The sequence below is a fragment of the Urocampus carinirostris genome, chromosome 2 (assembly GCF_059441175.1).
Source record: "Urocampus carinirostris isolate Australia breed hairy pipefish chromosome 2, RoL_Ucar_1.0, whole genome shotgun sequence".
NCBI lineage: Eukaryota > Metazoa > Chordata > Actinopteri > Syngnathiformes > Syngnathidae > Urocampus > Urocampus carinirostris.
In genome coordinates, this window is record NC_142350.1 from 40728515 (window position 1) to 40756335 (window position 27821).

Consider the following 27821-nt stretch of genomic DNA (forward strand, 5'->3'; position numbering starts at 1 on the left):
ATCTCTTTGTGCCCTCGGGTGCCACGCAAGCCCGAGCCCATAAGTGACCCCTGTTGTTATTCCGCAGGCTTGGGTGAGACAGATACCAACCAGAACAATAGCGGCATCTCTGAGAAACCGGCGGTGACTGACTCCACGGGCGCTGAGGGCCCCCCCTCAGCCTGGACCTCCGCCAGCACAGCTGAGTCCGATGCCGCCACGCCCCGCCCCCACCTGGTCCGCCTCTTCTCCCGAGATGCCCCGGGCCGAGAGGACAACACCTTCAAAGACCGGCCTTCGGAATCGGACGAGCTGCAGACTATCCAGGAACACAGCGGAGCCGCTTCAGAGTGCGGATCCGAGAGCCCCGAGCAGGACCTAGACTAGGCTAGCCTTTTGCATTTACCGTTTCGTCCCGCTTCCATCCTCGCTTTTTCCAAAATCTCACAAGTATGGCATCCGCAAGCAGCTCCGCACAGTCCGCTTTCGGGTTGGGCCGCAGAAAGAAGAACCCCGGCGTCTTGGAACAGATTGGGACATTTTTTGGCGCTGACAAAAAGAAGAAGAGCAAGGTGAGGGTGAGGTTGTATTGAAAAGCTGCTGAGTGTGTCAGTTCATTCAATCCCTTTTTCTTCCAATGACACTTTTTACTTCCAGCGCTTTAACTGATATTGATATTATTTGGTACCAGGAAAATATTCGGAATAGGGTTTGGTTTTACCGTTCACTTTCTTCGTCACTTGTTGTTCTCAGTTGGGTAAATTTGATTTGAAAATTTAATGGCTCGGAGTGTAACGTATCTACTGCATTTGTTTCAATTATTTTCAGATAGTTTTCAATGTTCTAATGCTTTTGTTTGAATGGTACTAAAACTTGTGGTACTATGCTTTGATCGTATACAGTAAAGGTTGTACAGGGAATTGCAAGACGTTTGTTCATTTAAACATTTATGCTCTGAAACATTCCAAGTTTGGGATATCTAAAAATGAATACAAGATGGTGGCTGACCTTCTCATAAAAATGAGACGGAATCTAAAATTGCTAGAAAATATCGGCCATTTCAAGATTAAATAAAACATCCACTAATCCTCTGAATTGTTTATGGGTGATAAGTCGGCTGACCGTAATGGTCCACCACTAAAGTCAAGTCAAGTCAAATCTATTTATATAGCCCTTAATCACAAAAATGTCTCAAAGGACTGCACAGGATTACAATTACACAATTCCACAATTACCTGATCTTAAACCAGCATGCGGGCAAGGAACAACTCAAAAACCTCAACATTTATCATAAAAAATATTGCATTTCCCCACGACCCTAGTAGGATAAGCGGCACAGAAAATGAATGGATTGATGGATGAATACTGCATGGACTTATTTTCAACCTTTGGTGAAAACCAGTAAGATATAGTTTGGTAGCATACAAAAAACGCTCATCTGCGTGACCTCAATCCAACACAATGATTTCCTGCTCTAAAACACTTTGATTGAGAAATATTTGGACAATTACTGTAAAATCCCGACTAAAAGCTGCTACTTTTTTCCTACATCTTAAAAACTGCGGCTTTAAATACGACGTGACTTGTTTTTCTGTTTTCGTCTTTTTTTTTTTCCATAAGGCAGAGGGAGCAAGTGTTTGCTGCCACCTCGGAAGGGCACTTACCAAGCAGACACAAATTTGTGGTAGATTTTGCCCGATATTGAAAGTTTGGATTGTTTTGGAAAAAAAGGGCCAAAAGTAATCCCTCATAACATGATTTCTGACTCTTCTAATGGTCAAAATAACACAAGAATTACAGATGGCCTGTAGATACTTGGTCAATGAGGGGTTTAAACTGGTGCAGACCAGGTGAATCAGACTGCTGAAATAAAACAAAGCATCAAGTTTTTGACAATTGCCCTGAATGTTAAAATGAAAATAGTGAGAGTAGCTATGACTCCCTTTGCCAGCCAAATGCCTCGCCATCTAATTAATGTAGCACATAAATGGATGAACGAGATTCCCATTGTCCCTAATGGAGTATGAATGCGATCTTGGCAGAATAAGCGGAAATGTCTAGTACAAAAAAGTAACATTATGACACGACTAAGACACCTGGTAGCACGCCGTGTCCACAGCTGTCAATCTCAATCAAACAGCCCAGCAGTAGATATTAATTAAATTGACATCAACATATACATAGTAGTACGACAAAAACATTCTCAAAACTCAATGTACTGTACTGGTAAATTCAGAAGCTCGATTTGATCTTTATTTATGCAGTAGTAGCAATACTTTAATCTCTATCACATTGTTATGTGTGCAAGGGAAGGGAGGGTTTAAGATCATGCGACTCTACTAGTTTTTAATGAAAGTTTTGGGTTTTTTCATTTATCACTAAGACGTGTAGAATAATACACTGTCCCTTTTAAAGGGACACTTTCTCCTTAAATTAGTTATCCAATTAAAAATTGACAACTTTTGCATTAACGTATAGAAAACGAGTCCACATTCTCACTGTGATAAACTGAGGACTGTCCTACTATGGACCAAACACGTCGGTATTTAATTGTTGTTTTCGGTATGCGTGACTTTCTGCATGATGTCGGGACACTGTACTTTGTTGCATTTAAATAATGTAGATCATTGGGTCGAAAGGTGTAATGTCCAGACGATAAGCCGCACCAATACGTTTTAAAGGAAAAAACATTTTGTACAGATAGTTTCCACCAGACGATAAGCCGCACGAAACTGGTGATACAGTATTTACAAAGAAAGAATGTACGCAGAGTTTTCAAAGTTCCAATGACAAACACAAGCAAAAGGCACAGAGACACACAACGCAAGTGAAAGCAAAGAAACACAAAGTAACACAGTGCTAACAGGACTGCCAAAACGTCTAACCCTGTCAAAACGTCCCATCGTGGGCTGATCTCATTGCAATTCAGTTTTCTTTATAAAGATTTGAAACCATCAACACTGCAATTCCGAATGATTGCAAACAAGTGACCTTTGCTTCCCTTCTTCATTTTTTATTGGTTAAAGGCCCCCAACTTCTGAAAAATGCAAATCGTGAGGAAATAGTACATAGTTTTTGCACACAAAAAAAGAAAAAAATAATATATAATTTTTAGATTTTAGATTAGATAATGCATTTTGAAGACAGCCTGTCTTGTCTTTGATTTTCTGAGCTGTGATGTCATGTGAGGAGCACCAGCATCCAAGTAAGTCAGTCACCATATTAGTTTACCTGTTATTAGTTAAAGAGGTTACAAAGGTTTAAAGACAAACTTTGGTAGTTTTTATGGAGAATGCCTAGGTGTTGTCTCAGAAGTAGATTCGGTAATGGGACAAGAAAGGGCAAATGCCAGGCTAGCTGATTAAAAAACACGCGGTGAACAGCCAGGCTAACCAGGAACGAACAATAAAAAGCAGCAACGCCTACGGCGATAAACGCGAAGCCGGCTGTGAATAAACAAACCTAGGGACACGGCAAAACCAGCGCTAAACACAGGCTAGCCGATCAAAAAACACACAGTGAGACTGCTGGGAATCCGCCATGGGACACAGCTAAGATCCCCAATCTTGAACAGACAAAACGTAAAAACCCTCTGCAACACCAACACTATCTCGAATCTAGCCGGACAAAGTTATACCAACAGCGGCACGCGCGTCAAAAACCAAACAAAAACCACAATCACCTACCTCCGCAGAAATGAGCGGTATGCAATCGCTGTTGACTACAATCGCTGTCTGTTTCGGTGCTGGCCTCACATGTTCTGTTATTGGGATTCGCCATTTTGAAAGTTAAATGACGTTACAGCTCTAGAGGAAACAAGCAGATGGGTCAATTTTGAGACTGAATTCCTTGAGTCCCCCGGCGCGTGGAAAATTCTACAACATATTTGCATAACTCTGGGGAGGAACACTACAAGTTCCGAACCCTAATTGTAAAAAAAAAAACATGTTTGGGAATACCTTTAAGCCAAAGCATTTGAAGAATAGTCAAGACAGCCTGGATCACAATGGTCACAAATATTGTATTAAGTTATCATAACCAGGCTTTTTCAGGGCGTCAGAATTGAACATTTTAGGGGGAACCATACAATGCCATTTTGGGCAACTTTGGATTTGGACAGTGTTCGTGTTTCTCATTGTTTACGTCGCCTACGGCAGTCTAAAGAATCAAGCGTTTATTCTGAAAAATATGTGTATATTTTGATGTATGTATATGTACTCGCCGAATGTTTGCCTTCATTTAAGTACTGATCTTGTCTTGTGTAACTAAGATGCTGTTGTCCCACCTCTGTTGCCTCAACCTAAAACCAACTGGTACTTTTTTCCGTGTTCACTTTGCAATTCCATTTCAAATTTAGCATAAAGACAATTTTCCACCTAACTGCACCAAAGCTTTTAAAAACATGACTGGAAATATACCGTATTTTCCAGACTAAAAGGCGCACCTTCAAAAATAGTCCTTTGCAAAAAATACTGTATATTTTAGGCACACATGACTGTAAGGCGCATGAAAATAAAATTTTAAGAGCTAAGGATGCATTAAAAAGCCAACAAAAAACCTGATTCTACCAACATAAATAACAATTTTTGACTTTTGAAATAATGGAGTAGCATTACGTTATAATGAGGCATTTCTAATTTGATTAAGGAAAACTTTAAGTTCCTGACAATTTTTTTTTTTTTTTATGTGCCTTTTGGCCTGGAAAATACTGTGTACATATACAGGTACTGTGTATATATATATATATATATAAATTATTTTCTCTTAAAGGGACATTGTGTATTAATAATGGTTAATTATAAGAATAATGGTAAAAATTATGCTATTGGTAAAAAAAAACTTAATTCCTTTAAAAATATATAGATTCAAATAATCAAGAATACATGAATTTTCATATAAATCTAAGTTTTTTTTTTTAAATACTCGTAGATCAAGAAATCTGTATTTATTTTTCAAAACTTGAGGCTCGCCGAGACGGGGGCGGGTATGATTGTCTGCCATCTTGCTGCTATGGGTAACTTCAAAAACCTTGCGTGAAATTGGGTGGTTTGGTCACTTTGAGTGTCCATAGTTCTTATCCATTCTTGTGCTTGGTAGCACACTTTTTTTGGTTGTACAACTACACAATACAGCGACATCTAGTAGTCAAATATTACACAGTGTCCCTTTAAGGACTTGAAAATAAAAGTGCTTTACAGAATACAAAATGCTGTACTTGTCGCCTCTGAGAAAATTGAGTATTTTGATTTGATTAGAAATGTACCATGGGATTTTTTAAATTGATGCTTGGTTTAAAAAAAAAAAAACTGAACGGTCAGAAAATATAGTCACTTCAAGCAATTGGTATGCAAATCTGGTCTTTGCAAAAAACTTCCTTTCCCACGAGATTGTATCCTAACCCTGGTGTCTTGGATAGGGAGAGCAGGGGCTCCTTCCCCACCCACACATCCGTTGCTTGCCTCAGGTTCACGTCTTTGACTTTTCAAGTGTCAACTTGACGGAGATTCGTACTGTATTTAATGTGACATGTGGACTGTTCCTGACCAGATCCTTTTCTCAGCTTTTGGATTTTTGCTTGATTAAAGATATTTAACAAATTGTATGGCATTTTTGTGTGATTTGCTTTGCTGCCTAATTATGTTCTCTTGTTTTAAAGGAATTAACCTACTTTAAAATCCAGACTAAATGCCGCTATGTTTTTTTCTAGGTTTTGAACCATGCGAACCATGTACAATGATGCAGGTTATTTATGGACCAAGTAAGGCCGGTGTGGGCAAACTAGGGCCCGTGGACCACAGATGGCCTGTTAGTCTTTAAAATCTGAATATGAAAGGTTTTTAAGTTATAGTCAATTCCGGACTACATGCCGCTACTTTTTGCAACTTTTTAAATTTTGGGACTTTTAATACAGTCTGGCTTCTTCTCTCTGTTTTGCTTTCGTAGAAAAACCAAGTGAAAAGGTGCGCTGCTCTTTTCCACCATGCATGCGCTCAAAATACAAAACATCGTGGTGATGCTCGTCAAGAGAAATAAGACCATATTCTTGTTTCTTATTCATACAATACATAAGGGGTGCAAACAGGAGGTTTTTACAGTACTTTATTTAATAGTTACAGTAAACGTTATTTCAACTTTTTCTCCCACGAATCAAGTCCTCAATTTATACATTAAAATTAAGCAGCAGTGGAAGTTATCAAAAACCCTGCTTTTTCCGTATCATTGGCTTCAAAGTCAGGTCACTAAAACTTCCTTTAGACAACTGATAACGGGCAAATCCAATTTGGTCCATTACCACAGCAACCACCAATGACAACACAAAAATACACATCTGTGTTACAATCCGGCACTATTCTACATACTATGCTAGCCCTGGCACTGTTGTCTAAAAATATAGGTCTATCACAGTCACACATAGAGACAGTCATGCCCACCCAACACAAGCATTTGCTGTGTGTGGTCTGCTGCAGAACACATGTTCGATAAAAATCTAATGTAGCGAAACCGCGTGGAGTAAACTAGCAAGGGATTACTGTGATCATAATAACAGATATTGTGTTAGAGACGCAACTGCTCCATACTTTTGGTATGGTACACTTGATGTGTTCAATGACAGATTACGAACTCTCTGACCTTATTTTCTTACTATTGTCAAGACAAAGGCCCGCGACTCAAAAGTGGGTTGAGAAAAACAGCAAATCTATGAAAACAGCAAAGTATTTCGGAGGCACAAAACCAAATATTGGATCACAGCCCCTCTATTGACATTGCCAAAGGAGGTTAATAATGGCTTCATTTGCATTGAGCAGTCGCAGACTATTTCTGTGATGGAACACTTACTCTAAGTCGCTTTTTGTCCTTTGTGTGAGGCAGGTTTGAGTTTTTTTATTTGTTCTTCAATTCACTTGATTTATTTCATGAGTACCTTAGCAAGCTCTGTGTGGGTTCTTATTACATGGAAGGTCACCGATTGGATTCCAATTACATAAATACACAAGCATGATCGGCATTGACTTTCAAATGGAGCACATCTAGTGACAGAATAGACGGGAAAGGTATGGCCTTCCCCAGAATGAATTGAGAAAATGGAGAGCGCTCTTATGTTCACAGCACTTTGTGAAGTTATGGGTATCCTTATTCATAGCTTTTCAGTGCTGATTTCCATGTCATGAATTATGAAGTTCTATATGTGACCTCCTGGTGGCTTCCAACCTCGAATAGGCCCTTCTGATCATTAGCCTGCCCTTTTCTTTTATGCTACCAAACAGAAGTTGGCCTTCAACTCGAATGATAAAATGGCCAATATGATATCTTAGACAGATGCACAATTTTGTAAAGCTTTTCAGCTCTTAAAAAGAGACTATTTCGATCAGTTAACTATCGAAGATCATTAACATTTTGTTGACCTGTGAACTACATTATTCGATTTCATACAGTTTGTTTTTCATCATAAATATTGGTAATTTTATTGCCTAGTAGACACTCAAAAATGAGAAGAGAAGACACCAATAAAACTGGTGCAAACTGTATGAGAAACCCTAACAATGCCAAATTCCAAATCTGCCCGTTCTTTTTATTAAATCTCATATACACCCTAAAAAAACAGTGTGTAATAGCTGACGGACAACATTGAGGAATAATAGTCAAAATAATGAACTGGCATCCTTTTTTCAATCACTTTAATAGGTGACCAAATATTAAAAACAGAAACAAGCTGAATAAACATAATTGAATGTTAAAATGGCAGAAGGAATCTTTTGGACGAAAACCAAATTTTGTAAATATTTGTACACTCTTAAACAGACAAATTGTTTGTCAGTTAACATTTGAAGCTCATTAACTGGAATTTTGTTGAAGAGTGAACTATGTTTTTTGGTTTCATACAGTTCGTTTTTTAAAATTAATACATTCAACCCTCCTTCATTGTGGAATTACGGTCCATAACCTGCAATAGCCGAAATAAATTAAGTAGAATCTTTTTTTTTTTTTTTATCCACCGTCTCCTCGCCCCTTGGCATCCACCCAGTAACTCCACTGTTCAACTTACGTCAAACCAAAAGTAAATACAACTTCATTTTCCTTTACATGTGTCTTTATTTAAATGGTTATTTAATCATGTATGAGTAAATTACATATAAGTAGTACTTACTATACATATTCGGTTGTTTTGAAATTTTTAACTTGGGTACCAGGGGTTCAAAGCTTTCTATCCCGTGCTGTGCGGCAATTTCACTTTGCGGTCCTTACCTCAGAATGGTTTAATTTTGTATTCTGGGGGTCAATAGCACTCTCTTATTCATTAAAACCAAAGAACAAACCTTTTTACCGGCCCAATCATTTGTTTGACAAATACTAGTATTGTACACAGTACTTGTAAACATTAAATTTACCAAAACCTACTCTCTTTTGGACTGTTTAGCCAGGATGACCATGAAAGGTGAACCACACTATAGCGAGGTATTATTCTATATTTTTATTGCTGTGTGGTCATAGAAATAAACCATGACAACAGCCATTTCTTTTTCACAAAAATCCTGTTTTGATTGTGATTCAAGACCAGGAAGAAAAAAAAAATCAAGAAAGAAAGGTTTCTGTGATCTTTCAACTAATCTCAGCATTTTTTTTTCCGTTTAAGAACACACGGTAGTCATGGTTTCCCTCAGAGGGCTTCTAAATTACTTTGGAAAAAAACAGAGTCGAACAGTGCTGATGAACAATACACACTCTCACTACTGTTCAAATCCACCGAGATAATGCACAATTGACCACTGAAAACAACAAAAAAATCTTACCCTATTAGTAGGAAATGTTGTTCATTTTAAGTATACATTTGTGTATAAAAAGGAAATGAAACTCCCTCCATTTTCCAAACCCGGCAACCTGGAATGCCAAATACACAGAACCACACACACGATGGTTACAAAAAATACAAAATAAATAATGATTAAAATTAAAAAAAAATTTAAAAATGAAGGCAAGACACAGATTAATCATGTGAGGAAAGTGACCTGAGGGAGGCTTATCCACACAGAAATGGCAGCAGATGACCACAGGAAGGATTTTGAGCCATCTTTTTGAGCTTTTCAATGCAAATGATCAAATTTAGGGCCTGAAAGAGAGCTATTATATTACCTTGCTTCAATAACTTTTACCTAAAGCTTTTTATTTACAAATGAATCCATTTATTCATCATTTCCAAGTGTTTCAAAACCAATTAGATGAAATGGTCCATGTATAAACAAACATACACTGAATTATAACTTGCGCATGGAAATGTAAACGAGAGAAATTGAATAGTCTTACATTATCCTTTTTCCTCATGTATTGCCGAGGTATCGAATTCGAAACTCTCCATGAGCATATACAAACAGTTAAACACACGAATCAGCCATGTTTTAACCTCATGGGACCCGCAATTCAAAAAGTTTGCCCACCCTTGCTGAAGTCCATTATTTACAACACTAGTAAAACCACCTTAGTCGTACATGTCAAATAAGTTCAAAGCTTAACATTTGTTCAAATTTTAGAGGATAAACAGAAATCCAGTCAGGTTACTAGCTTGTTCAGCTGACAGACTTTTTTATTATGTATTGATGTTTCATAATTCTCATCATCAATAATAGCATCCTAGCGCATTTTCAGCATTGACGGAGAAAATTGAAGCAGCATTAAATGCATGAAAACTTATTGAAATTTATATTGTATATTATTTCGTGCTTCCTAGTAAGGAAAAAACTTCAAAAAAAGAAACAATATTGATAAGAATAATAGGCAAAACGACATTATTTAAATGTGGGTTTTTTTTTAAAAGGGGACTGACAAAACTGTCGGTCATCTTGCTGCTACGGGTGGCCAAAACCCAAAACCTTGCGAAAGTCTGTACCCAAAAAATGTGAGAAGAATGGTATGGTTTGCTTACATTGGCTTTCCGTTGTTTGCATTCTTTCCTTGTGCTTTGTAGCACTTGTTTTGGTTGCACAATACAGTGACATCTACTGGTCAAGTATTACACTGTGTCCCTTTAAAAAAAAAACTTCAATGAGTATGGATGTGCACTTTAATCTACTTTTTACTAGCTGAAAATAGCAAATCTACACAAAAGGTTAAGGGAACATCATAAAGACGTTACTGGCCTACCTTATACAATAAGATGGATGTGTAATTCGGACAAAATACTCGATGAAAATGCACATCAAAAAGCCCATTATAAAGCGTGATCATCTCTTAATTTGTGGTCCGCCCACCCTTCTCTTTGTTCCACACACCTCTTCTATTCACAAGCATTATTGTTCCATTAACAAGGTCAAAGAAGACTGCTCGCAAACGCACTGACGGGGTGGAAAAGTATTTTGTTTCCCTCTCGCCTGCAGCAGTAATGATCTTTGAGCATATGAACACTTGTATCTCCATTCCCTTCACCAAACTCATTCATTATCTTGCTGTAATTAACTGACACAATGAGACCACATTTTTATGTTTTATACATCACTAATAATTTGGATGGTTTGGCAAACCCACACACAAACTAAAAGGGTCATTTTATTCCACACATAGCTTGGAACGAACTAGTTTTTCATCAAACACTCACATCCAGCAAAACGCTATTAGTTGAAGGGGTGATACAGTGTCTTTCTACATATGAGAGTAATTTGTCCCCAGATCGAGCTTGTATTAAGAATTTCTCCTGTCTTAAATACAATTTCCCCATAAGAAATAACTCAAAACCGATTACCGTTCCCGGCCACCCAAATTCATCCAAGTTAATCCTAAATAGCTATAAAACCCACCGTTTTGATCACTAAGAACACATACGAATTGTAAATGACCATAAAACACAATAAAAACATAAATAAGATGATATTAAAGAAAAAAAGCAAATTTACTATGAGCACTTACCACTGAGAAAGTTGATGATTGCTAAGGGAGGTGTATGTCTGGTGGTGGAGGAGTGAGGGAGTACGAGCAGAGGTGGGCAGCCAAGAAATTTACTCAAGTAAAAGTACTGTTACTTTAGAACAATATTACTCAGGTAGAAGTAAAAATAGTAATTTAGATACTTACTTGGGTAAAAGTAAAAAAGTACTTGGTGAAAAAGTTATTCGAGTACTGAGTAACTCTAGCAACGTCGTAGTTATTGATCTTTTCCAAACAACCAATCATCTTATCATAGTCCTTATAATCGACAAAAAAAAGACATTTAATTTAAAAGGAGATTAAAAAATCATTGTTAATTCAAGTTATTTAAAAAAAATAAAATAAAAATAGTATAGGAATTTAAAAATACTCATAGAAGTACAACATTTCTCAAAACTTCAGTAAATGTAATGGAGTAAATGTATTACTAAGCATATTTTTTTCCAGTACATTAGACATCTATCTAGAATAGTAAATGTACTCCGTTACTACCCACCTCTGAGTACAAGATACTGGTCTTCTACTTGTAGCGCCTGGAAACTCTCATATTTCGGGCAAGATTTTTGCTCGTAAGCTCGTATCTCAAATTTCTCGTAACTAGAGTAGTTTGTATGTAGAGGGGTCACTATACTAAAAACTTTTTCAATTGCCAAATGGTCGGCTATCTTGTACAAACGGGTATGCAGCACATTGAACGGCAATACTCCATGACTTTGTTATCATCAACAGATATTAGTCCTCATTTTAGCTGCATTGGATCATAGTTATAGTCAAGTCAAGTCATGTTTATTTATGACGCCCTTAATCACAAGGAGTCTCAAAGGGCTGCACAGACCACAGACTATTGCAAAGCACAGACTATAATTACACCATCCCCTGATCTAAAACATAGATGAGGGCAAGGAAAAACTCCAAAACCTCAACATGAGGAAAATAAAGAAACCTTGAGAAGAGACCGCACATGAGGTAATCCCCTTTCCAGGATGACCAGGCTACAATGGATGTTGCAAAAACAAATAATACACAGATATTGTCAACATAAAATATCGGTTATTCATATGCTATAGAATAGAAGTGTGTTCTAGGCTTAGATTTAAACAGTTTCACTGAGGTTGCAGATCGAATCTCAGGGGGAAGAGTATTCCATAGCACTGTGGCCCGAATAGAGAACACTCTCGAACCTGCGGATCTCTTCTTGGCTCTTGGGATCACTAGTAGACCAGCATTGTCAGAGCGAAGGCTCCGGAGTGGAACATAGGGGGAAATTAAATCTGAAAGACATGAGGGAGCAAGTCCATGCATGATTTTGTGTAATACTAACAGAACCTTAAAATCACATCCAAAGCTAACAGGGAGCTAATGCAGGTTAGCCAAAATCGGGGTAATGTGATCAAAAGTGTAAATAGTGTTTTTGCTAACCACAAACTGCAATGTGTGTCATGTCCAGCATAGTCGCCGTGGCGACCGGCTGGCCCCACCCCCTTGGCACCGGCTGTAGCAGATTTTCTAATTTGCGTGTGTGCTTCTTAAGGGCGGGTTTTGGGGATTGCCGGTTGCGGGTTCATTGCATTACTTTCCATTATTCTGTTCTGTTTGACTTGAGGAAACCTGTTCTGAGTAAAAGCCTGTTTTGTGAGTATTCCTAGTCTGAGTTCCTGTTTGCCTGTAAGCCTGTTTTTGTTTTTGTCCCTGAGTGTTGGACGACTTTTATTTCCTTAATAAAAGTAACTGATCGTTAACACGAATGAGTTCACCCTTCCTGCCTCCTGCCTCCGATCTGGTCCGGCCCCGTGACAATGTGATGTTCACAAATGGAAAGTGACACTCTTGAACAGGGTTGAATGATCTTAAATCACTTAAAAGATCAGAGGGCACATTGGACTCTACCAAGAGCTGTTGTCAACTGTGCGTTGACGGAAACTTCAATGCTATGGTCACGTCACAAGATCATCAGGACTGACCAAGAAATTCTCCAGGACACAGTCCAAGGGGGCAGGAGGAGAGGAAGACCAAAAAAGAACTGGGCCGACAACATAAAAGAGTGGACTGGTGCCAACTTTGGCAAAACCCCAAAACAGCAAAGAAAGCTGTCCAGAGTTGCGTCCTCAGTGGTGCCCCGATGACCCATGCGGTTAAAGGATCCGTGAACCTGTAATGTAGTAGCAAGTTGCCAGACAAACATGGTTGCGACCTCTAGGTAGGGATTTCACGGTGAAAAAGAAATACCAGTTTTTCCACTTACGATTTTTTTATAATATAGATTAATATTGGTATGATCGTTCAGATATGTTTTTTTCCTATGATTCAAATCAATGTTTTGTTTTTGCTTTTGTTTGTTTTTGCTGAATGAGTTTCTACACCACTAGGCGGCACTAAGTATTACACACTGTCCTTTACGTGTAATGAAAACCAATTTGAACAGACACTCTACACCCCCAAAGTTCTGAACCTGAAATGGCCCCTGATTCAATATGTGAGCTTTCAAAATCAAAGACAAGCAATTGCATTTTTAGTTTTTCCCAAGTTCCAAACTTTTGGCCCCAGTTCCCTCCAACTTGTTTCTCATGGTCAGCTTTGTCGTCTTTCCTCAGGGTTCTTTCCGTGGTGCCCTCTCTCCTGCCCCCCAGAAAGCGTCTGCCACTCCCCCTCGGAAGCGAGGCCAAGAAAACGCGGTGGTCCATTTCTTCCGCACCATGGTCAGTGCAAGCGCCTCTCTGACGGCTCCGAAGAGCCATTTTGTTTCTATTTTTTATGTATGCTAGCAATACTATCTCACTCCAAACTTTTAACTTTCTCCCATTAAATCCCTCTCAGGTTTCTCCGGCACCCCCAAAGTCAAGGGTGAGTCGTCACAAAATGATGCACACTGATGAATGCATTGTAATCTAGCACGGGCATAAGGAGATACAAATGAGAGCGGCATTAGCAGGTTACCATCTTTAATATTTAAAAGTTAAAAAACGTGATTTAAAAAAAAAAACAAGCAATAGTTTATATTATATATTTATAACTTCAAGCCAGGCGTGTCAAAATCAATTTGACCTGGGGGCTGAATCTAGTGTCTAGATTTTGCCCCCATAGTCTAGATTCTAGACTATGGTTTCAAGTGGGCCAGACCAGTAAAAAAAATGTAAACGCTCAAATATTTTGCTTTGTCATTCAGTCGACATTTGTAACCTACCCTACAAATTATAATCACAGGTGATAAGATATATTTTCTAAGCACTTTCATTTACAAACAACGGGGAAAAATAATTTTCATGCTTGGCATTGAATGTGTTAAAACAAAATATATATTTTAAGTTGAGTAAATGCAGCTTTACACCTGAACCAACTCACTACAAACGTCACAAACGTCATCAAACACAAGTGGGAGCTATGACAAGAACTATACTTACCTCAATTGTCGTAATGCTTGGATATAAATCAAAAAGAATACAAAATAAGAGCTTTAGCACTGATCAGGCAATAACATCAGATAGAACTACAAGGCTAAGCTTACTGAAGCTGAGAAAACACTGTACGGTATTATCTTTAACATGAAACCAGACTGGATGTCAGCTATTTTACACCTTTACTGCCCTCGAGCGGCGGGAAAGAGCATTTTGTTTGTATTTCTTTGAAAAAAAATCATAACCGTTGTTTAAATTGATATAGAGACTTGGTATTTTGGGGGGACATACTCCGATATTTACAGCAGACCTGATTACCTCATTCAACGTGCCGGATCTGGCCCATGAGCCGTGTGATTTAAGCTATTTAACAATAAACTATAGGCTCTAATGCAATTATATCTTACCCTGAATGGCATGTTGTTGCTTTTTATTAATTAAAAAAAAAAAACATTTCAATCGAAAGTAAGAAGCTTTGGTGACACAAACCATATCTCAACCAGTTATTCTGCCCTGGATGCGAGTTAATGTTTTGAATTAGAAACAAAAATGATCGTGTTACAAAACCAGACTCAAAAACAGAAAAGTCAAATATTCAAAGAAAAAGCACTGGCATCTAAATGTTGTTTGTTCCAATTATATTCCAGATGTTTGACATCTTCATTTTTCTTTACAATTACGTTTTTTAAACAAGCTTCAGTTGATAAACGCTGACTGTATCACTATCATCCACACTACTGAGAAATCGAAGGGTCCCAACATTGTACCGAGTATCTTCTTGAAATGATCTCCCCTTATTTGCCAATTATGAAAAAGCAAAATGAATACATGGGAATTCATACATACATTGAAAAACTGTTCCTCTCTTTTCTTAAAGCTTAAGTTTTCTATTTGTTAGCTCAACTTCGCCCCCGTTTTTTTTGAACGACCAATCGTGCCATACGTACAGTAAATGTACAAATATATAAAATACTCACAGTTTTAGGCCATTGAAACAAATGAACACCTACATAAAATCGCATAAAACGTTTATGACATGCATTTTGTCATTAATTTGGTCATTTATATGGTCAAGTCATGTTTATTCATATGGCGCTTAATCACAAGAAGTTTCAAAAGGCTGCAAAGACCGCAGACTATTAGATATTTGGTCAATTTTGTATTCCTGTATTTATTTTGTCGTGTATTTTGTCACAACAAAATATACTTCAAATGAGGAAGCGGGTCAAACTAACTGCGCTCTTAACGCTGTTTTACATATGTGTACAACTTCGACTGCTGCCAGACACAGGCAGAAAGGGGGGGGGAGTGAGGCGACTGTTTGGCAAGCTTGTAGGCTGTATCCAGCTTCAGGTTCCCAGGTGGGCCGGATCAGTAAAAAAATAAATGTTCACGCAAAATATTTAGCTTTGTTTTTCAGTACTATACTTCATCACGGCATTTGTGGCCTACGTTACGAATTATAATCACAGATAAGGGTTACTTTTCAAGCACAACACATTTATTCAAAAACAATGGGACAAAAGATTTTGATGTTATGCATTAAATGTGTTGACTATCTTAACAACTGAGAAAAAGCAGCTTTTCATCTGAACCAACTCACCACAAACATCAAAAACCTTAAACCATTTCAAGTTGGATAAAAGTATGCTCTCCACAATTGTCGGATTTTTTTTTAAATTAATACAAAATAAATACAAAATAAGAATTTTAGCAGTGAATACCCAATAACCTCAGCTCAAAATACTAGACTGGGCCTACTGAAGCTGAGTAAATACTGCACAATATTGTCTTTAGCATGAAACCAGACTGGAAGTCAGCCCCTCCACACCTTCCCTGCCCTCTGGCAGCGGGAAGGAGTATTTCATTTGTATTTATTACTAAAATCATAACTTTTGATAGAAATGTGCAAAAGACTAGCTTTGGCTTTTTTTACATACTCATAGATTTACAAAGGGCCGGATTCTATTATCCACAGATCGAATCCGCGTGCTGGGGTTTTGACATGCCTGGTTCAACCAATCAGAATACAGAACACAAAGCACGATGAAAAAAAAGCAAATTGTAATACAGCAAGCGATTACTCTATAGGTATTACTTGATTTATTCAAGTGTTCATTTGTTTATATGGAATTGATTTGAAGGCATTTATTTTTACATTTGTTTCTAGTGATGGCAGAATGGGTCCTCCAGAGTGTTCTTCCACCACTTGTTCCAAAGTCTTTTTCCGCACCTGCTCCTTTTCCCTCCCGCATGTGATTTCTTCCCACCACTCAGACAGATTGTCAATTCTAACAATTCCTTCTCCCTTTTACTTTCTTTCTCTTGTCTCTTCCTCTCTCTCTCTGGGCTCATCCAGTGGAGAGTTCTAGCATCCAAGATAGGTCTGGTAGGTGCTTTGATTTCAAGGGAAAGTAATTCAACAGTATCATGGTTGGATTATACCGTGGGTCAGGCAAAGTCATCCTATCAAACCGTCGTGCTTGATTTAGGCGATCTGAGCATACTCATCACTGACTTTCCGTGCATTTCTATTAACACCTTGCTTATCTTGCACCTACTAAACTAATGCATTAAGCGCACGGGTTTGATGTAAATTGTACAGCAAAATGTTTGTGTTCGGCATACCTGTCAACCTGTACGTTTTTGCCGTAGAAAGTACGGTTATTATGCATTTAAAGGCGTGTACAACGTACAAGAAAATCTTTACAGAAAAACGTAAATTTGTCAATTACGGGTACCATCCGGTATACACCGACTATCATGAAACGGCAAATCAATCAAGTCAAACCAGTTCGAGTTGTGTAGTTAAAGGAAGTCCGTCTCTTTTTAGAGAACCGTTTTTTTCGGCTCAACTCATCAAAGAGAGTCGGCTCTCAAACGGCTCTCTTGCTTTGATGCATTATATTACGAATCATTACGTTGTATAAAGAAGTTAAGAAAAAAAGGAAGTATAAAAGGATAAAATGAAAAAAGACAGGTTTGTGGTATTCCTTTAATCAGTATATTACCAACAATAGTTTAATGCAGAAAATGAATTCATAATTGTAATAATAAAATGTATTATTCTACGTAATTATATTTGCTTGTATTTTTCCTTCTACAGTGAACGTCCAAGCTACTTAATTTTTGAACTTTTTTTATAATAGACCTCATTCATGTCGAGCAACTCAGTATCTCACAACAAAATGTTCATGAACAATATATGTGATATAACAAAACACATGTACAATATAACATGTTAAACTACATAAATAAACACGTATGGAAAAAAAAATGGTGTAAGATTATTTTGTATTTTGTAAGGGAAAATACGACAGTTTGTAAGGGCATGGAGCCCTGGAGCTTGACAGGTATGGTGTTTGGTGTGTTTGAAATGTTTCGAATAGAAAACAGTTTGATATCAAAATGTTTCCAAAATCCATCGTGATTGCCACAAAACGTGGTGTCGGGAAATGAACGCAAAAGGCTGTCAGGACAACAGAGAGCAGACTCCTTGTGAGCTGATTAGTATTGTTTTTCGTTCCTTTTCCGTCCTTCTGCCGGTTCGGCTAGCGGTCAGCGTATCTATTATTCTGTGTAAAAGAAGAACAAAAACGTTGGGACGGAGAGAGCACAAAATCCAATAAAAAGACATCTCAGAGAGGGATTGTGCTGGTCTGCTCTATGATTGCATTAACGATGTAGTTAATGGAAGATACCAAATTGCCCAGAAGAGAATGTAAGGTAGACTATTTATTTGGATTTTTTTGTCAATATGTCTTACTGAGGGTGGCACGGTAGATGAATGGTTAGCCCATCCGCGACACAGTTCTGAGGTCATGGGCTCAAATCCAGCGACCAGCCTTTCGGTGCGGATTTTGCATGTTCTTACCGTGCTTGTGTGGCTTTCCTCTGGGCACTCTGGTTTCCCACATTCTGTGTGCCCTGCGACTGGCCCGAAGATAGCCAGTGTGGGCTCCGGCGACCCTACTGAGGATAAGCGATGCAGATAATGAATGGATGTCTTACTGAGGACGGGACAGTAAACGACTGTTTAGCACGTCCGCCTCACAGTTCAGAAGTCCCAGATTCAATTCCAGTTACCCGCTTCCCTGTGTGGAGTTTGTATATTCTCCCGAGGCCTGAGTGTCTTTCGTCCAGGCACTCCGGTTTCCACCCACATTCCGTGTTGCTTGGTGACTACAAATTGATGCGAGTGGTGTTATGTCTGTTTACCCTGTGATTGGCCGGCAATCAGTCCTGCCCCTCGGGTGTCCCTTGCCCACTGTTTAATGTCATCTCAAATGGGGATAAGTGTCCAGAAAATGGATGAATGAATACCCTACTGATTTTTGAAAGCAGGGGTTTTAAACTCATTTCATCTCAGGGGCCATATGGTAGACAAAAACACTTATTTGGGGGCCGGACTACTAAATTAATGGAATTAAAAGTGTGCCCTTCACTGTAGGACTGGGGATCTTTTGGATTCTCACAATTTAATTCAGATTCAGGGGTGTAAGATTGCGGGATGTGTTTTGTGGGAACGGGAAGATTTTATTAGGCTTGGAGTGGTTAGTGTTTGGGAACTGCATTACCCAACTTGGCCGCCAGAGAACCGTAGAGACCCCCACTAAAGCAGGCCACACGAAATGAGATGTTTATGGTATTTATTGGGGGAGCCTTGACACCAAACCTAGCTAAAGACACTCACGAAGGCCTAAAGAACAACTATGAAAATGTTCACGAAAATCGGTTTAACTATTTTGGACTCTAAGTCAAAGGCAAACAACAATTTAATTCATTTCCACTGCGGCTTATTTAACTTATGCAAACTGGAAAGTGAAAAAAAAGTGTTGGTTTTTTTTTTGTGAAAAGGTTCATTACGGTAGAAATGAGTTATTGAGTTATTTCTTTTCATATTGTATTTTATCCAGGCGCTGACTAGTAATTTCTAATAACTGTGCATAAAAAGCGTAGTTTTGTAGCAAATGTTGCAGTTAGGAAATTTTTTTACGCACCAAGAATAAGTATAATCGCACTGCATTAAACAGCGTGTTCGCGTCTTCGGTTTAAGGTAAAATAACATCGGAATGGGCGTTTCCTCAAATGTTCGCTGGTTGATAAATAGGAGTCAGCAATTACTGCTGCAGTGGGTGGTTTGCTTTGGGTGTGACGCCTGACATTGGCGACATACAGTGGACATATTTAAAACTGCAGGTTGTTGTTTGACGGATAATTGATAATTGAGAATCTTATAACACATCACAATGCAATGCCATGTTTTAAGTTTTTTCTTTCTATTCTTGAGTAAGAAGAAACAAGCTAATCTGGTAGCTCATCAATTCTGTTTTCTCACCATCAACTAATGTTTGCTCATTCTTAAAGTACAGTATATTTCTGGAATGTATTAGTAGCAAAGAAAATCTAACTTTACGCTAAACCCTCACTGAGTTTTTATATCGTTGTTTCAGGGTGACCAGAAGTCGCAGTCCAAAGCGAAAAAGTCCGGTGGAGGAGACGGAAAAGGTTCCCTGACCCGAATCTTCAAGGTAATTAAAATGAAACATTTGAAATCAAATTTTAGAAACATGTTCTCATAGTTCAAACTTGATTTTCTATGTTTTTGTTTTTCCTACCTCAGTGATGATAACAACAAAAGCGTGAGTAACTAAACTTGCTTGTGCTCAAGGTTGAAAAGCTTGGAAAACATGCTAATCTCGTGAAATCCGCAGCCACTTTAAAACCCGCAGTTGCTTCGTGCAGGCGCTTATCTAATCCCGCTCCAGACGCCAGATTCACTTCCCATGGCAGCAACAATGGGGTGCTCAGTTCAGGCAGATTTTCTTTCTTTATCAGCATTTTCCTTTCTGGAAGAAATTTCTAACAGTTAGCATATTAGTCCATCACACTCATTTGATAAATTGTATGTGAGTAGTTAAGTCCGTATTTACTTCATGAAACATATTTCCTTGTAAAACATATAAATCACTACAGAGCTGCTCAATCAGATGTCATAATTTCACGTTATCATGACTTCGTGTTAAGTTTAAACTTTAACTAGACATCAATGGATTTTGAACTTGTAAGGAGGGCCAGAAAAGAGGCCATCAGATAAAAGATTTCCATCCCCATTCTAAAACCCTCCTATGATTAAATCTCCAAGGTTACAGAAATCAAATCAGCTGTAAGAGGTGTGGTGCATATCAAAGAACAGAAACATGATTACCCATTAGTGACAATGATGAAATAGTGTAAACAACTAACAACAGTGCACAATAATAGCAATATAAGGAACTGGCATCCTAAGAAATCTCTGTGACATTTTTTCCGATATTAAAACAGAATAAAGATACACAAGACAAGGCGGTACAGTTAGATAATATAACATTATTATTGGGATTGTATACTTTTTTTCATCCATTTTAATCAGCTTGGTGGCCTTGGGGGTGTGGCGCCCGCCCAGAGACTGGGAGGTTGTAGTTCAAGCCCCAGCCTAGTCATACCTAAGACTTAAAAACATTGGTACCTGTTGCCTCCCTGTTTGGCGTTCAGCATTAGGGGTTGGAATTGGGGGGTTTGGTCACCTAATGACTCTCAACACCTCAGTTGGGTTGAGCGAGGGGGCTGGGAATCCCCTCCTCTGAATCAATCTCCCAAAAAAAGAGTCAGAAATGGCTCTAGCCACCTCCCACTAGGGAGATATGGCTGTGGTGTATATATATATATATATATATATATATATATATATATACTTTTTTTCTTGTTGTACTAAACAAAGCTATTTTGACACACTTAGGTAAAATATACAAACTACAAAAACTCAAGTTAAAGGGAGATTGTGGATTGTTTAGCGCACTCTGGTGGTAAAAAAAACATATATTTATCAATCAATAACAATATTTATTTGAGTAATAAACAAAATATATAAATTATCCAACAAAATCGCATTGTTAAAATATGCCGAGGTGTGTATTCATTTTACACAACATGAGGGTAACCTAGAAATAGCTGACATGATTTTCCGCCATCTTGCTGCTGCGGATACCCCCCAAAAATAAAAATCTTGTTAAAGGTTGGGCAAAAAAAATGTGTGGTTTGATCACTTTGAGTCTTAGTAGTTTGTATTCTTTTTTGTGCGTTGTAGCTTGACACAATAGAGCAATATCTAGTCATGAAATATTAGACTGAGTGGCCCTTCAGGCAAAATATGTAAAAAATAAAATTTAAGAAAATAAAATCAACAAGAACAAAAATCTTACCACATCCAGAAAGATCTTTTGGAAATTTTAAATAATTGTCTCAATTTTTCTTAAATAAAAACTGTATTCAAACTAAAGGTGTCAAGACCAGAAACAAAACAGGACCCAATTGCGTAACGTTTCTCACAAGTTTTATTGAAGGAAAGGGGAAGGGCTACGCCCACGATCCGGTGTTCGCTGGACGCAGGTAGCAAGTCGCTCTGGTACTCGGATTGTGATCCGAACACGGAAATGGATCTTCTGTAGCGAGCGATGGCGGTGTCAGGGACGTAAAAACAGGTCGGTAGCCGCGACTGGGAGAGCAAGGCGTGGTCGGGGTTAATAAACAGGTCGTAAGCCAGAACGGGAGAGTAGACGTCGTCGGGGACAAAAAGAGGTCATAAGCCGGGACGGGGGAGCAGACGTGGTCGGGATCAAAACGAGTCGTAGCCGGAGACAGACGGGAGCGAAAACAGGACAGGTGGGAGGCAGGTTCGAAAAAGGCTTGCCTAGCATACACTGAGATTCGCAGACGGACTGACAACAGACGACTGACAGGACAGGGTTCAAATAGTGACAGGGAGCCAATCAGAACCCGCGGCGGTTGGCGCCAAATGAGCGAGCACAGGAGAGTCACATCAGTAATCATGACAAAAGGTAGCGCACCCATATTGTGTTTTCAACTAAAGCATCATTTAGTTAATCTTGGAAGAATTCTCAAAATAAGAACAAATATCTTCCATCCTTTATTTTAGATCATTTTGCTCCTTTTTCAGCGATGTTATCCAATTTTGCTGGAGAAAAAAGAGCAAGATGTTTCAGCCAGTGGGTTTAAATTTTTTTTTAGGTTTAGGAAAATAAGTTCTGTTCATTTTAAGTATTATTTCTCTCAGTTTTAGTAATTTTAGCATCAATCCTTTTTCTTATTTTTCTACAGTTTATCTTCAATTCTTCGAATGGAATTAGTCAGCCAGTCTCAAATTAGCGTCTGCTAAAAGTTTGAAATTTCCCAGGGGGGTTCCTTGCATTCTGGATCGTAATTGCTAAATTGTTGCAATCAAGCTACATGAATGTAAACACCGATGACAAACTGTCTAATGTGTCTAATTAACACATTCCCTTGCATCACACTAGCAATCTCTTTGTGTTGGCCAATTGAAATTCTAGTTGGGCTGTGATGGAATTTATAATTACCTTTCAAGAATGCTTCAAATCATTTATATTTAATGATTACATTCAATTTAGCCTTATCTTCATATAAAAGTAAAAATCCAGCGATTTTAGAAAAGAACATCTAAAGATTGTAAAGTTTAATATGGATAACTTTAACACTAAATAGATATTACAATTCAGTATATTTTTACTTTATAGTCCCACGATGACAGGTGAGGCACAGCCTCTCCGGACTACACGTCGCTGTTATATTTAAATAGTTCTATTCGCTAAAAGGTGGTTTACTTTTCATAAACTCACTGTTTAACAGATTTTCATCAAGTATTGTGTTCGGCATTCTGATTGGCTAAACAGTCCATTATTGGTGGAGGTATGTGTAAAAGAATATATATCACGACTGGAAATCCCTGCCAGATTGCTGACTGCCAATTTAAGAAACAAATGTTAAGTTTATACATTAATAGACATTCACAATAAGAAGAAAATATCTCAATGGATTCGAACTTGCGAGGAAACCATGGAAAGAAGCCTTCAGATAAGAAAATTCCATCTCCGTTCTGAAGACCTCCCCTGAGCCCTCACATTTTATGAAATCGTCATGGTTATGAAAAAACAGATCAGCCCTAAAGGGTGTGGAAATCGAAGAAGCTAACCCCCGCAATATACGAGGGTTCACTGTTATCTATGTATTAAACTTGTATCACTTTTGAACATTTTTTAAATCCTGCGGTAAAAGTCTTCTGAGGTAATCGGGTTGCTCCTACTTCTCCTGTGATTATTTTTCATTCTCGCACGTGTCCTTTTACCGCTTGACTATCTCATGTTTTATGCATTTGTTCATGCCACTGAAAGCAGAAAACACAGCTGCTGCATATGGAAAATGTTAATTTCAAACTAGAAATATCCCCATTAGAGCTTTGAAAGTCATTTAGTAGCGAGTGACGAGCTTGTGAAGGAGGGTCATACCTCTACTTTGCAAATTAATTTTGTTCCTGGAACATGTAGATCCCGGTGCAGATTTTGGGTTGACATGAGGAGAGTGGCCAATAAAATGTACGAGAAAGTTTTCAGGACTACACTCAAAACTCTAAACTGCAATTTTTCCGCTCTAAAGCATCCTCCTTGAAGTCAGACCCCAGGGCGGATGGCACTGAACCAAATCAAGAGACTAGAGTCTCTTGTGGCCACAATGCAAAGTATTGACCTAACCACGTGCTGACACCATGACGGACGGTAGTAACCCGTAGTATACAGTGGACAAGGCCAGTAAACAGTTGACAACAAAGGCTAAAACATCTCTATTATTCCACTCCATTGGCAATGACTAGTCAAACGAATATTGTGCAGCTGTGGGATGAGGTGGTTCACCTCGTCGGAAAGCACAAAGCGCGCTATTTTGAGAAACTGAGGATAGCATTAGCTATGCCAGCTACCAAGTGATATAGTCTTCCTCCTGACATACTCACACATCCGGAAGGATTCTCCAGTCTGCCTGACTTCAGTCCACACCCTCGGTACCACTATATTGTTAACAGAATTTCCCCATACACCGGTCCTGATGTAAATTTCTAAAAGTCTTAATGCCATTACTTCATAGCCTGTATGTGTGGTTTAGATTAGATTAACCTTTATAGTTATTGCACAAATCACAAATACAAGGCAACAAAATGCAGTTAGCATCCAACCAGAAGTGCATAGCAGCATGTAAAATTTACACTGTAAATAATAAATATTTATGTATAAGGGTGCAGGACTAAACTATATATATATATATATATATATGGCAATGTAAAAAGGACATGGCAGTGCAATAAACTTAAATATTACATAGATAGTATGGAACAGGTATGTACAAGTTATAAGCAGGTTATTGACTATGAAAGGGCTATAAAGATTAAAATATGTAAGATTAAAAAAAAGTACACTACAAGTATGTACAAAGGGGGAGGGGGTCGGACAGGTGTGTGTGGGCTCTGTTGGGTAGGGTGGCTGGGGGGTAAGTTGGGACAAAGGTTCAGCAGCGGGAGTGCTTCCTTTTGCCGGCAAATGCACGGCTTAAAATGGTACCTTTGCGCAAACATTATTAAACGACTTCATATCTAATTTTTGGAAGAACGCAATACAAGAGTAAAGTACAGGACAAAATACTTGGAATAATTTCATCTTCTGAACATCTCATTTTATCCGTTGGTAATTTGGCAGTTTATTTTGGCATAATAAACTTTATGGTAGAGCACATACGTTTTTAATACATTTGATATACCTATAATTACTTTTTTTGAAAATAAAAGCAGCTCATTTACATTGTAGGAAATGGCAACAGTAAGCCGCTTACGTAGTTAGTTAGCACTAGCTAACTTATATTAAGTGTCTTTGACATGACTCGTACCTACATAACATTAAATTGATCAAAAATACCTCAAAAATTGGTTGGTTGGTTGGTTAGATCCCTTAACCACTAGGGTCGTAGGGGCACCATTCCCTAGTGTGTCTTGGGTCAGTACAGCCTGGAAGCGCCGGTCCCTCTCCAGGCCAACATATGTTTTTACCCTCGTAACAATTGTTCACTGCCAATCCTGGAATATTTTAGGGCTGCCAGCCTGCCAGTGTTGTACCTTGGCACAAGACCAGTCCCTCCATTTGACTGCAGATAAACATTGTGGTCTTCTATCTTCATCAAAAAGGATAGAATTACAAATCGGGCTTAGAAGCTTGCCTAGCGCACAGGAATAAATCACCATGGTAAAAAGTGTTTTTTATATTATTCTGTCGTGGTTATTGGTATTTGTTTAAACTTAACTGTTAATTCAATTGTCGAGCGCTCAAGTGCCTCTTGCCGTCCGTCATGGCTGTCATTCTGCCAGAGAAGGCATGAGAAAAGGGTCAATACAGACCAATGCACAAACAAACTTACAAACCCAAAAACAAGCCTACAAACATACATACAGACATACACAGACACATACAAACTAGAGGTAAGGTCAGGCCTAAAAAGGCCAGCCCCACCCAGCCCGAGCCAGAAGGATTTAATTGATTTGAAGAACCAGGCCCAAAGTGAACACAAATTTTGACAATTTATATGTGAGGAAAAATGGGGAGTTTGGCGGTCTCTGAAAACCCGAACCCTAGTTTTGGGCCGGGGACCAAGATTTTACCACTAAAACAAACATCCAAAACTCCAAATAACCACACAAAACACACAGACTAACACACATTCAAAAACACACAAACAAATATAAACGCAAGAATACAAACACAAATAAACATACAATAACACAAAACAGAGGGACAAAAAAACACAAAAAACAAGGGCTGCACAGACCACCGATTAATATTACACCATCCCCTGATCTAAAACCTTCATGAGGGCAAGGAAAAACTCAAAAACCTCAAATTGAGGAAAATGAAGAAATCTTGAGAAGGGACTGCACATGGGATAATCCCCCTTCCAGGATGACCAGGCAGCAACGAATGTTGCAATAACAATTAATACACAGATATTGTCAACATAAAATATAGGTCATTCATAAACTGTAGACTGGAAGTGTGCTTTAAGCCTAGATTTAAACAGTTCCACTGAGGTTGCAAATCGAATCTCAGGGCAGAGCATTCCTCAACATCAGGGCTCGAATGAAGAACATTCTCGAACCTGCAGTTCTCTTCTTGGCTCTTGGGATCCCTAGTAGGCCAGAATTTTCAGAGCAAAGGCAAACAAACATTCAAACCTGAATCCTTAAGAGAAGTGCTCAATTGAGGTAATAATGTTCCCATCTCAGTATAGACAATAAATAATTATTCCTAGCTTTTTTTACAGGAAAAAAAAAAATCAAAATATATCAACAAAAACAATACATATAGGTTTTTTGTTTTGATATATTTTTTGCTGTGTGCCAGGAACTGAAAGACAGCTCAAGCGTTGACATGGCAATACTGCAACTATTGATCCAGCCACTATTGCTCCCACTGATCTTTTTTTTGATCAGTTGGTTGATTGTTAGTGGTACTTTGAGTGGAAAACCTTACCTTCAGGTATAACTGTATGCTCATCGCTTCATTTTTTACTACTGTTTAGGGGAGCCGCAGCTCTTCTCCAGCCAGACGCTGAAGTTCCCCAAAACCCGAAGGAAAAAACATGGACACCACTGAAGACCGCGGGCAAGGAGAGGAAGAAAACCAACCTTTGTGAACACTGACACCCACTTTGCTAGTGCAAACCCTGACTGTGTAAATCGTTATCGTCTTTTCCGGCTGTCCGGTAGCCACACAATCTGTCACTTGTCTATGTCTTTTCCCAAGACGTCACCCTGAAGTCACTCTCATGTACCCTGAACGAAAACCGTTGCTGTTTCTGTGTGTTCTGTCTTCTTTAAAAAAAACTAATGACTGAGCAGAATCAGTTCCTAATTTCGAGGAGGAAGACTCAGTTCCAGTTTTACACTCAAGCGCGGTCAATGATTGGGCTGCCAATTCTCGAGAGATGTCTCGTTAGTTTGTCTGTACCAAGTCCTTACTCAATGACCTCATTCCAAGAAATGATCGATATAACACTTATTATATCTCTGCAGTCATTTCGACTTCACTTTCCTGTCTGCTAAGTGTGACGTCTTCAATGTGATCTACAAGTTTGTCGTTTCAGATGTTTTCTGAAGTAAGCGTTAAAATAACTGCTTAATGTATCATTTGTAATAACTGGAATTTTCCTCTCTTTCCCGCTCAAACTGCCTGCTGTTGCTTTTTGTGGATTAGTCAAAGCAAAAATTCAAAAAAAGGTGCTCTGTGACTAACAAAGTGGTAGTCCAATGTGAGAAACCAAATAATGGCCCAACAAAGACCTCACAGATTCCAGAAGATTATTAAAAGGCAAGCATTTGTGTGTATACGAAAAATGTGGCATCAATCTACAAGTGTCTGTGAATTGACTTCCAATGCATCCTTACAATGAATGTAGTCATTTGTATTTAATTAATTGAACAGCCACTAAACTGAGAAATGAAAATAAAAACCCAATATACCTTGAATGGCGTGTACTGCTTAATGAAAACACAAATGAAAACTAACACACTCGTATCTTTTTTTGTACTACATGGAAAAAAAGATGACTCATATTTCGCATGGTTCTCAAACAAAACTAATGGGTCATACCGAG

At 38.5% G+C, this 27821-nt stretch overlaps 2 protein-coding genes across 10 annotated transcripts in view; both read left to right on the forward strand.

The window, feature by feature from the left end:
• The window catches only part of LOC148371896 (myelin basic protein-like), a 54157-nt gene extending 53791 nt beyond the window's left edge, over positions 1–366 (forward strand). For all 6 annotated transcript variants that reach the window (XM_088326507.1, XM_088326503.1, XM_088326502.1 and 3 more), the window contains one exon: positions 68–366. In XM_088326507.1, the coding sequence (XP_088182633.1) occupies positions 68–366 (299 nt within the window). The remainder of the gene's footprint in view (positions 1–67) is intronic.
• Positions 278–27693, forward strand: mbpb (myelin basic protein b). 4 transcript variants are annotated; one of them, XM_088326510.1, is made up of 7 exons: positions 278–551; positions 13482–13586; positions 13705–13731; positions 16642–16671; positions 19736–19813; positions 19906–19924; positions 26748–27693. In XM_088326510.1, the coding sequence occupies exons 1-6, from the start codon at positions 432–434 to the stop codon at positions 19906–19908; spliced, it is 363 nt and encodes a 120-aa protein (XP_088182636.1). In that variant the 5' UTR covers positions 278–431; the 3' UTR covers positions 19909–19924; positions 26748–27693. The 4 variants fall into 4 exon arrangements, with proteins under 4 accessions (XP_088182636.1, XP_088182635.1, XP_088182638.1 ...); XM_088326509.1 differs by lacking the exon at positions 19906–19924; XM_088326512.1 differs by lacking the exon at positions 16642–16671.
• Positions 27694–27821: the final 128 nt, after the last annotated feature.